This window comes from Myotis brandtii, unplaced genomic scaffold (genome assembly GCF_000412655.1).
Source record: "Myotis brandtii unplaced genomic scaffold, ASM41265v1 scaffold435, whole genome shotgun sequence".
NCBI classification, from domain to species: Eukaryota; Metazoa; Chordata; class Mammalia; order Chiroptera; family Vespertilionidae; genus Myotis; species Myotis brandtii.
The window spans coordinates 321,334-331,766 of NW_005366635.1; the positions used below are offsets into that span (position 1 = coordinate 321,334).

The following is a 10,433-nucleotide window of genomic DNA, read 5'->3' on the forward strand; positions in this document are numbered from 1 at the left end:
GCAACTGGCTGCCCCTGGGTCTCCCCACTCCCTCCAGGGGCCCCCCAGCTGTCCCTCACCCCCACGCAGTAGCACTGGTTACTGGGGGGGGCCCGCCCCGTCCAGGGATCGTGGGAGGGCCCCTGCATATCCTGGCCCTTTGGAGGCGGTGCCCTGGGCCTCGGCCAGGCTGGGCCATGTTGTGTGTGGGGTTTTGTTTGTTTGTTTGTTTGTTTTTAAATATGTTTTTGTTGCTTTCAGAGAGGAAGGGAGAGAACATTGATGTTTCTATCTCTCTCCCTCTCCCTTCCTCTCTGAAGTCAATAAAAATATATATTTAAAAAATAATAATCAAGGTCCATGTTCGCTAAAGATAGTAGAACGGATCAGAATTTGATTCTAATCTCTAAGAAGGGCTATTCGGAGTCAACTGGTGGATGTGGGGTGCATCAAGCAATACCATTACCATCCCCCAATTATCTTTTTATTTTTCTCTTTTAATCCTCCCCCGAGGATATTTTCCCATTGATTTCTAGGGGGAGTGGAAGGGAGAGGGAGAGAGAGAAACATCGACATGAGAAAAACACATTGATGGGTTGCCTCCTGCACGCACCCTGACCAGGGCCCAGGCCCCCATGGTCGCTGAAGATAGTAAAACGGATCAGAATTTGATTCTAATCTCTAAGAGGGGCTATTCGGAGTCAACTGGTGGATGTGGGGTACATCAAGCAATACCATTACCATCGCTTTATTATCTTTTTATTTTTCTCTTTTAATCCTCCCCTGAGGATATTTTCCCATTGATTTTTAGGGGGAGTAGAAGGGAGAGGGAGAGAGAAAAACATCGATGTGAGAGAAACACATCGATGGGTTGCCTCCTGCACGAGCCCTGACCAGGGCCCGGGCCGGGGAGGAGCCTGCAACCGAGGCACATGCCCTTGACCGGAATCGAACCAGCCCTGACCGGGCCCGGGCCGGGGAGGAGCCTGCAACCGAGGCACATGCCCTTGACCGGAATCGAACCCGGGACCCTTTGGTCCGTAGGACGACGCTCTAGCCACTGAGCCACACCGGCCAGGGCTCCTCCCCCTGTTTTCAGCGGTGACCCATCCTCTGTGAGCCGGGTCGCGCTTACCCACAAGCCCCTCCTGAAGTGCTTCTGTCGCTGCAGGTCTCCTTCAGCCTGTATCCCGACGAAGGGAAGCTCTGGCAGCTGCTGGCCGTGTCGCCGCTGGAAAGCTACTGTATCTAAACCGAAAACCGTGCCGGGCGGGAGGTGGACGGTGGCTGAGGCTGAGAGTCACAGAGCAGAGAGGCGCCCAAGCCCAGTTCCAAGGTCACCGCACAGGCCAAGGACGCTGAGTGAAGGACGAGGCTTCGGGACAGAAGGGGAGGGAGCTGTGAGAGCCCGCGGTGGGCGGGTGGCGGCGAGCATCCCCACGCGAGGCGGGTGCCGCTTGCAGGTGCCTGGGTTCCGGTCCTGGGTCTGGCGACGGCTTGGTTTCTTCCCGTTGTGTGTTCTCTGGGCCCCTGGCAGGCGGCCTGGCTGGTCGTGAAAAGGCAGACGTGCGTGTAGGATAGACGTTCGAGTGTGTGCGTCAGCTCCGGCTGACGGTGTGGATTCAACACCGTTTCTCAGTTCTGGGGGCTGGAAGTTCAAGGCCAAGGTCTTGCGGGCGGATCTGGTGCCTGGTGAGGTCTCTCTTCCTGGCTTGCAGGCAGCCGCCTTCCTGTTGCATCCTCCCAGGTGTGTCTTGGTGCTCTGTGTGGAGTGAAAGTTCTCTGATGTTTCTCTCTCTCTTTTGAAACCATTTTTTATTGATTGATTTTAGAGAGAGGAAGGGAGTGGGGGGAGAGAGAGAGAGAGAGAGAGAGAGAGAGAAACAAACATCAGTCTGTTGTACCTCTTATTGATGCATTCATTCGTTGGTTCTTGTGTGTGCCCTGACCGGGGATCGAACCCACAGCCTTGGTGTGTCAGGATGCTGCTCTAACCAGCTGAGCTACTCGGCCAGGGCTGGTATCTCTCTTTTTTTAAAAAAGATATATTTTTATTGATTTCAGAGAGGAAGGGAAGAGGAAGAGAGATATAGAAACATCCATGATGAGTGAGTATCGTGGATCGGCTGCCTCCTGCACGCCCCCTACTGGGGATCGAGCTGGCAACCCGGCATGTGCCCTGACCGGGAATCGAACCCTGACCTCCTGGTTCCTAGGTCGACGTTCAACCACCGAGCCACGCCAGTTAGGACCGGCATCTCCTGTTATAAGGACACTAATCCTGGCAGGTCAGAGCCTCACTGCTGGCCTCAGTGGCTCCCTTAGAGGCCCTCCCCCCTCCCCCCATCTCTACACAGCCAGGCAGGGGGGCCAGGCCTTGGACGTGGATTTTTGGGGGGACACGGACACTGGTCCATAGTCCTGAGGGAACGCTTGGAGATGAGCGTATGGAGGGGTTTGTGTGCATCTGGTCAGAGGTGGGCAGTGTCGCTGTTTGTGGTTGCCATGGTAGTCTCTCTCCCATCTGGGCGTGGCTCACCTCCCCCGGGGGCTGGAGAAGGGGGTGGACTCCAGGCCTCTCCTTGCTCCGTGCTCACCTTAACGTCCCCCCAGCTGCGAACCTCAGCAGCCGGTCCGACTCCACGCTGCTCCGGGTGGACCTGGCAGGGGCCCTGGTGGCCGGCGGCCCGAGTCGTCCGGGAAGAGAAGAGCATGTGGTGGTGGAGGTGACGCAGGCCGGTGCTCCCGGCTCCAGGCGGCGGCCCCAGCAGGTCCTACTTCTAAGTTATTTGGAAGGAATTGTGAACACTCACCCCAGCGCTTTATAAACCGACTTTCCTCCCGAACGGACCGGATGGGGAGCCAGGAGGCAGTGGGGCCATTATCTGGCGAACCCTCGCCTTTTGCTCTGTCTCTGAAATTCTCTTTTTCTCCCTTTTCTCTACGTCAATTTCCAAAATCTTGCCATTTCAGTAAAATCAAACTAGGAAGCACATTTTCATTGTTAATCCTCACCAGAGAATCCTATATAATGAAAGCGTAAGATGCTAAGTGTCTGACCATCCGATCGACCGCTCGACCAGTCGCTATGATGTGCACTGACCACCAGGGGGCAGATGCTCCAACCAGTAGGTTAGCTTGCTGCTGGTGTCTGGGCGAGAGGGACGGACATGCCCTGGAGCCCTCCCTCGGTCCCTCTCTGGCTGGCCGGCCCCCATCGGACCCCAATCGGGACCAGGCAAGATGGCCTGATCGGCCCCAATCGCTGGCAGGCTGAGGAACCCCACCCATGCACAAGTTTGTGCACTGGGCCTCTAATATTTTTCTATTGATTTTTAGAGAGAGAGGACAGGAGGGAGGGAGGAAGAAGGAGAGAGAGAAACATCGATGGGTTGCCTCCTCTTCTGACCAGGGCCAGGGATCGAGCCTACTACCCAGGTATGTGCCTATGACCGGAAATCGAACCCATGACCCTTTGGTCAGAGCAAACGGGTAGCCATTTTAGGCAAGTGTTTCTCCTATGTTGCCCACTAAGACAGAGGCCTGCAGGCCCAGCCAGCATGGCTCAGTGGTTGAACATGGACCCGTGAACCAGGAGGTCACAGTTCGATTCCCCATCAGGGCACATGCCCGGGTTACAGGCTCGATCCCCAGTGTGGGGCGTGCAGGAGGCAGCCGATTGATGATGTTTCTCTCTCATTGATGTTTCTCTTTCTCTCCCTCTCCCTTCCTCTCTCTCTAAAAAAATTAATAAAAACATTTTTAAAAATCACACAAAGGCCTTCGAAGTGCAGGCATCTCCAGCTCCCCGTGGGCTGGGCTACTCGTGTCGGGGGGCGGGGGGACTCTCGGGTTCTCTCTTTCCCCTTTTCTGATTCTAAACCAGCACCCACACAGCACAGCCCCGGGTCAGTGCTGGTCAAGGTCAAAGCCTTACCACGGTGTCACTCTTGGACTTTCAAGGTCACTCACAACTGGACCGTGTTCTTAGACCCGCGACGCAGCGAGCACGTGGTGGTGAGCAGGACCTTCGAGGTTCCGAGCAGGTGGGCCTCCGGTGACGGCCGTGGGGGGCTCGCGTGGGAAGGAGGGACGGGAGGGGCATTGCCGACAGCCAGTAAGATGCTCTGAGCACTGGTGCTCCGTCTGCAGGGACGGGGTTTCCATCAGCGTCCGCGCGGCCCTGCAGCAGCCCCGGGCGGTGCCCCTGCTGCTGGCGCACCAGCACCTCCGTGCCAGCGTGGAAGCCCAGGTGACCGCGGCCGCCGCCATCCTCGCGGGGGTCTACGTGCTGATCATATTCGAGGTAACCCTCGCGCCCGTCCCAGCCTCACCGCATGCCAGTGCCTTTCGCTGGTCGGGGGCTCCCGCGTCTCCATCGAATGGTGGTAGTGTCTTTCCCAAGAAGTGACATTGCCATCATTTTATTTTATTATTTCTTAAAATAAATTTTTATTGATTTCAGAGAGGGAGCGAGAGAGAGAAACAGTGAAGAGAGAGAATTATGAATCGGCTGCCTCCTGCACGCCCCCTACTGGGGATGGAGCCCACAACCCGGGCCTGTGTCCTGACCGGGAATGGAACCGTGACCTCCTGGTTCACAGGTCGACGCTCAACCCTGAGCCACTCTGGCCGGGCTCCTGATGGTTTTACTATCCACCGGGCACCATTGCTAATGTGAAACACAGTTTGGGCCAGAAACACAAGATAAATGATTTTTCCTTAATTATTGATTTTCGTGGTAACGAGTTATTGCCTCAGCAGCTTCCAGGGGTGTCCGCTGAGTTCTTTTTGGGTCTCTCTCCTGTTTCTCTGAATGCCGTTCGGAACGTCGGCATTTAATAAATTCGACATGCTCTAATCTGTTACGGTCACGAGGAATTTCAAAAATGCAGTCCGAGGCCAGTTTATTTTTGAAAAGACTTCTCTGCTATGCTAGGGTTTGTCATCTCTCTTTTTTTTTTTTTTGTATAATTTTGCAGCCTTTGAAATTTACATAGTTTGGGCCCTGCAGGCTTCCTGGTAGAAGCTACTTTCTGTATCCAGCCTCCTGCTTCTGCTTGAGGGGTCACCTCATTCCTCAGGAAAGAAAAGCAGCTTCGTCAGGGGAGGCGTGAGGGTGGCTGTGTGTGCTGTTGGGGTGCCCGGTTTGTGGGACAGGAGGACCCCCGATGCATTCATCATGCTCACAGATGTGGTATAGGATGGCCAGGCCGGCCCAGACTGACGCCAACGCAGGCTTTTATGTGTTTTAACACCACCACCACCACCACCACCACCACACCCCCCCCCCGTGGACTGGACCCCAGTCATGTCCTGCGTCTCTCTCCAGATCGTCCACAGGACACTGGCAGCCATGCTGGGCTCCCTGGCGGCGCTGGCGGCTCTGGCTGTGACTGGGGACGTAAGTGGGGCATTTCCCATCGAGGGCGGAGCATCCGATCCAGGGACGGCTCCGGGATTGGGCTCAGCTCCTGGTTCCCACTGTTTTATATACTGTTCCCAACTTTTAGAGAGAGTAGAAAGGAGGGAAGGAGAGAGGGAGGGGCGGGGGGGGATCGATGTGAGAGAGACACGCCGATTGGGTGCCTCCCGCATGTGCCCCCACCAGGACTGGGGATCGAGCCTGCAACCCAGGTACGTGCCCTGAACTGGGGATCGAACCTGCGACACTGGTGTGCAGGCCGGCGCTCTAACCACTGAGCAACGCCGGCCAGGGCAGAACTAACAGACCTCATGGCTCTGAGGAGTGTTCTCCGTTAGTCTCTCTCTCTCTCTCTCACTCTCTCTCTCTCTGTCATTTCCTGTATCTGTCTCCATCTCTAAAACAAACCTTTTAAGAAGAGAAATGTGCTTTTCTTGCGACTCAGTGCAAAGGCCTGACGTTGGGATGCGTGGTCGCCCCGGTTCTCAGCGCGATGTGCTCCGAGGCCCGCGGACGGACACGCGGAGTCTGGCTCTGGCTCTGGCGCAGGCGGGGCGCCTGGTAGGGGCAGGGTGCCCGCAGGAGGCCCGGCACCCCCAGGACTGACGGGCGGCTTTCTGCTTCCTCGCAGAGACCCAGCCTCACCCACGTGGTGGAGTGGATCGACTTCGAGACGCTGGCCCTGCTGTTCGGCATGGTAATCCGGCCCCGGCGCGCCCCCCGGCCGGGCTGTCCCCGCTGCTGCCGCCGCTGCCGGTCCTTCTTGTAGCAGAGACACCCGATCAGCCTCCAGGGCCTCGGCGGCAGGAGCGGATCAGCAGCACCTACGTGTCCCCCTGGGAGATAAAGGGCGTCAGGAGCAAACCCGTGTCACAGCCCAAGTATAAGTTCTAAGACCGGGCGTCACGCCTTCAGATGTGCTCAGGAACCAGGCCAGAGGTTATTCTCTGGTCAGAGGTCAGGGTTCAGCTCAGACCGCTGGGGTCAAGGGCCAGGCGTCAAGTTGCCTTTTGGGGTCACCGAGGGTGCGTATTCCCACCAGCTCAGCGTCGTCAATAGGAAGAAACGCATTGAGTAGCGACCTGGGCTCACACACAGCCCAGAGGGTGAGCGTGCCCTGCGCCTGCTCTTATCTGCACGTCTTGGGCCGTGGGTGACGGAAGCTGTTTATCTGAGGAAACGGAGTGTGGCCCCGTCAGCATGGAGCCAGTGGTGTTGCTCGGGCCGCATCCAGGCCCTTTGCCTCCGGCTTCTAGTTTGTGGGAGTGTCACCTCCCGTCTCTGCCCCCAGGTCCCTGGAGCAGTAACAGCAGCTGTGTTTGCTGTGAAGGTTCGGGGGGTTTGGGGGGGTGACCATGTACTTGGGGTGCATGCCCTGGACCAAACGCAGGTGCCAGCCTCCAGCAAGTGGCTCCACGCAGGGCCCGCAGGCGGAGTCCGCTCAGCACGGCCCCAGCGCAGTGACGGGCAGCTTCCGAGCACAGACGTGCCCAGCCCCTCTGACGCCTCGTCCCCCTTCTCCTCTCCCCGCAGATGATCCTAGTAGCCATATTTTCAGAAACCGGATTCTTTGATTACTGTGCTGTCAAGGTAAGTGCAATGTAGCAAGGAATAGTTAGGTATGTATTTGTTGATTTTACTTATTTCCTACTGTTACATACTTGATAAATAACGCTACTATTTCATTGACTTATTTTAGATTTTTGTTGCTTTCAGAGAGGAAGGGACAGGGAGAGGGATGTTTGCCGGCTTTGAGCACCGTTTTCAGTTTTTTAATCCTCACCTGAGGATATGCGTATTGATTTTATTTTTTTTAATGTATTTTTATTGATTTCAAGCCCTGGCTGATGTGGCTCTGTTGGGATTTCAAAGAGGAAGGGAGACGGAGAGAGAGAGAGAAAAACTGCCTCCTGCACGTCCCCCGATGAGGGTCAAGCCCGCAACCCGGGCGTGTACCCCGACGGGGAATCGAACCGGCGACCTTTCGGTGCCCGGGCGATGCTCAGCCCCAGCCACACCGGCCCCCGAGCTCCTGGCCCCCGAGCGTTGTGCACTCCGACCCCTGGTGCTCAGAGCCCCTCGGGGAAAGTTGCGCCCGCCTCCCACCCCCCCACCCGAGAGAGAGAAAAACTGCCTCCTGCACGTCCCCCGATGAGGGTCAAGCCCGCAACCCGGGCGTGTACCCCGACGGGGAATCGAACCGGCGACCTTTCGGTGCCCGGGCGATGCTGCTCAGCCCCCACACCGGCCCCCGAGCTCCTGGCCCCCGAGCGTTGTGCACTCCGACCCCTGGTGCTCAGAGCCCCTCGGGGAAAGTTGCGCCCGCCTCCCACCCGCTGACCCCGGCCCGTCCCGTCTGCTGTGTCGCAGGCCTATCGACTGTCCCGGGGGCGGGTGTGGGCCATGATCATCATGTTGTGCCTCTTCGCCGCTGTCCTCTCCGCCTTCCTGGACAACGTCACCACCTCGCTCCTCTTCACGCCCGTGACCATCAGGTGGGTGTGCAGAGCGGCACGCGCGGCGGGGCTCTGAGCTGGGAGGAGGGAGGGCCCCTCCTGTCAGCCCGGAAGACCCCGCTTCTCTGTGGAGTGGGGCGCGAGTTCCTCCTCTGAGGTCAGAGGGCGTCGTTCAAGGGCAGGGGCGTTAGGGTGTTGGCGTCTGAGAAGAGGCCATGTCGTGGGCTACTGTGTTCCAGAGGTGCCGTGTCCAACGCTTTGGCTAAAATTTTGTTGTTGTTAATCCTCACCTGAGGGTATTTTTCCACTGATTTTTAGGGAGAGTGGAAGGCGGGGGAGAGACAGAGGGAAACATCGATGTGAGAGAGACACATCGATTGGTTGCCTCCTGCACACACCCCGACCTGTAGTGTTGTTGTTGTTCATCCCCAGCATTGCCTTTCCTGTATGTGCGTGTGTGTGTTTGTGCGTGTGTGTGAGTCTGCATGTGTGTGTGTGCGTGTGTGCATGTGTGTGTGTACACACTTCCCTTGTACAAACTCTAAAAATATTTAGGTGGCACATAGGCCGTTCCCACTTTCCTCTATTTGTGTGTGGGGTTTTTTAGGTCTTATATTTGTATTAATTTCATAGAAGAGGGGAGAGGGAGAGAGAGAGAGAAACACCAATAATAGAGAACCCATTTAAGTTGCACATAGGCCTTTCCCATCCTCCTCTATTTGTGTCTGGGGCTTTTTAGGTCTTATATTTGTATTGATTTCATAGAGGAGGGGAGAGGGAGAGAGAGAGAGAAACACCAATAATAGAGAACCGTGGACCGGCTGCCTCCTGCACGTCCCCACGGGGGATGGGGCCCGCCACCCGGGGTGTGCCCTGCCGGGAATGGAGCCGTGACCTCCTGGTCCACCGGTCGACGCTCAGCCACGGAGCCACGTTTCTCTGCTTGTGGCAGGCTGTGCGAGGTGCTCAACCTGGACCCCCGGCAAGTCCTGATCGCGGAAGTGATCTTCACCAACATCGGAGGCGCTGCCACCGCCATCGGGGACCCGCCCAACGTCATGATCGTGTCCAACCAGGAGCTGAGGAAGATGGTGCGTGCCAGGCCCCCGGGCGGCCCCCGCGAAGCCCAGACCCGCCTCCTCGCCCACTCGCATCCTGCTCAGCGCGGGGCCTGTAGGAGACCCCGTGCCCATGTCCTCCCTGCACATGACGTGCTGTTGGCCCGCCCGCGAGGGGGAGGCTGGGGGACTGGCCGTCCGAGTAGAGCTGAGTGGTCTGAATTCATTCTCGCTCCAACGGATTTAAAAACAATAAGTTTTCATTGATTTCAGAGAGGAAGGGAGAGGGAGAGAGAGAGAAACGTCAGTGATGAGAGAGAAGCATGGATCGGCTGCCTCCTCCACGCCTCACACTAGGGACCGAGCATGCAGCCCGGGCCTGTGCCCTCAGCGGGGAATCGAACCCTGACCTCCTGGTTCATAGGTCGACGCTCAGCCACCGAGCCCCGCCGGCCGGGCTCCTTCTGATGCATTTTTAGGGAAAGGCTTGGCTGACAGCCGTCGGTGACAGGCCTGGGGACTGACGTTCCTCCGTGGGGCGCGGGGGCGGTGTCGTTGGGGCGGGAGGCCCGTCCCTGAGTCTCCCTGTCCGTCCCCAGGGCCTGGACTTCGCGGGGTTCACGGCCCACATGTTCGTGGGGATCTGCTTCGTTCTGCTCTTCTCCTTCCCGCTGCTCCGGCTCCTCTACTGGAACAGGAAGCTGTACAACAAGGAGCCCAGTGAGATTGTGGGTGAGTGCCAGCCCCTTGTCACTTAGACCCGCGCGCACCACCGGGTGGTCTTGTTCCCCCGGGGAAGCCGCCAGAGCAAGGCTGGTGTGCTCAGTGGTTAGAGCGTCCGATTCCCAGTCAAGAGCATGTTCCTGGGTTGCAGGTTTGATCCCCGGCCCCAGTCAGGGTGCGTGCGGGAGGCCACCCATGGATGCCAATCGATGTGTCTCTGTCACATCCATGTTTCTCTCTCTCTCTCTCTCTCTCTCTCTCATCAATAAACATGTGCTCAGATGAGCATAAAGGAAATTCTTCACCCAGACTTGAAATCACATGACTTTAGTTGGGCCAGCGTAGCTCTGTGGCTGACCAGGAGGTCACAGCTCGATTCCCGGTCAGGGCACAGGCCCAGGTTGCGGGCTCCATCCCCAGTGTGGGATGTGCAGGAGGCAGCCGGTCCATGATTCTCTCTCATCAGAATCTCTCTCTCTCTCTCTCTCTCTCTCTCTCCCTTCCTCTCTGAAACCAGTAAAAATATCTTTTTAAAAAAGAAGTGACATTGCTTTGCATCCACGGTAACTTTTAAAAGTCAGCTGTGTCTCCTGCGTCCGTGACAGTCAGGCGGTGCTGGGAGGCGCCGGTGGGTGTGGGCCAGGTTTTATCTGTGCATCCCCGGGCGCGGCTGGGAGGGGCCGTGTGTCTTGTTCTGGGCGGCGGAGAGGGAAGCAGGTGTCTGCCGGCCCCCGAGGCTTCAGGAGGCCCCGGCCTTGGCTTCCTCTCGCTGCAGAGCTGAAGCACGAAATC

The 10,433-nt window shown here is 57.4% G+C and overlaps 1 protein-coding gene across 1 annotated transcript in view; it reads left to right on the forward strand.

Annotated features, from left to right (window-relative positions):
* Nucleotides 1–10,433, forward strand: part of OCA2 (oculocutaneous albinism II) — a 24,653-nt gene that overhangs the window by 3,407 nt on the left and 10,813 nt on the right. The window contains exons 6-16 of the mRNA XM_014546211.1: nucleotides 1,151–1,223; nucleotides 2,593–2,750; nucleotides 3,943–4,025; nucleotides 4,132–4,285; nucleotides 5,312–5,383; nucleotides 6,036–6,101; nucleotides 6,938–6,994; nucleotides 7,775–7,899; nucleotides 8,813–8,951; nucleotides 9,518–9,650; nucleotides 10,417–10,431. Of these exons, the coding sequence (XP_014401697.1) occupies nucleotides 1,151–1,223; nucleotides 2,593–2,750; nucleotides 3,943–4,025; nucleotides 4,132–4,285; nucleotides 5,312–5,383; nucleotides 6,036–6,101; nucleotides 6,938–6,994; nucleotides 7,775–7,899; nucleotides 8,813–8,951; nucleotides 9,518–9,650; nucleotides 10,417–10,431 (1,075 nt within the window). The remainder of the gene's footprint in view (nucleotides 1–1,150; nucleotides 1,224–2,592; nucleotides 2,751–3,942; nucleotides 4,026–4,131; nucleotides 4,286–5,311; nucleotides 5,384–6,035; nucleotides 6,102–6,937; nucleotides 6,995–7,774; nucleotides 7,900–8,812; nucleotides 8,952–9,517; nucleotides 9,651–10,416; nucleotides 10,432–10,433) is intronic.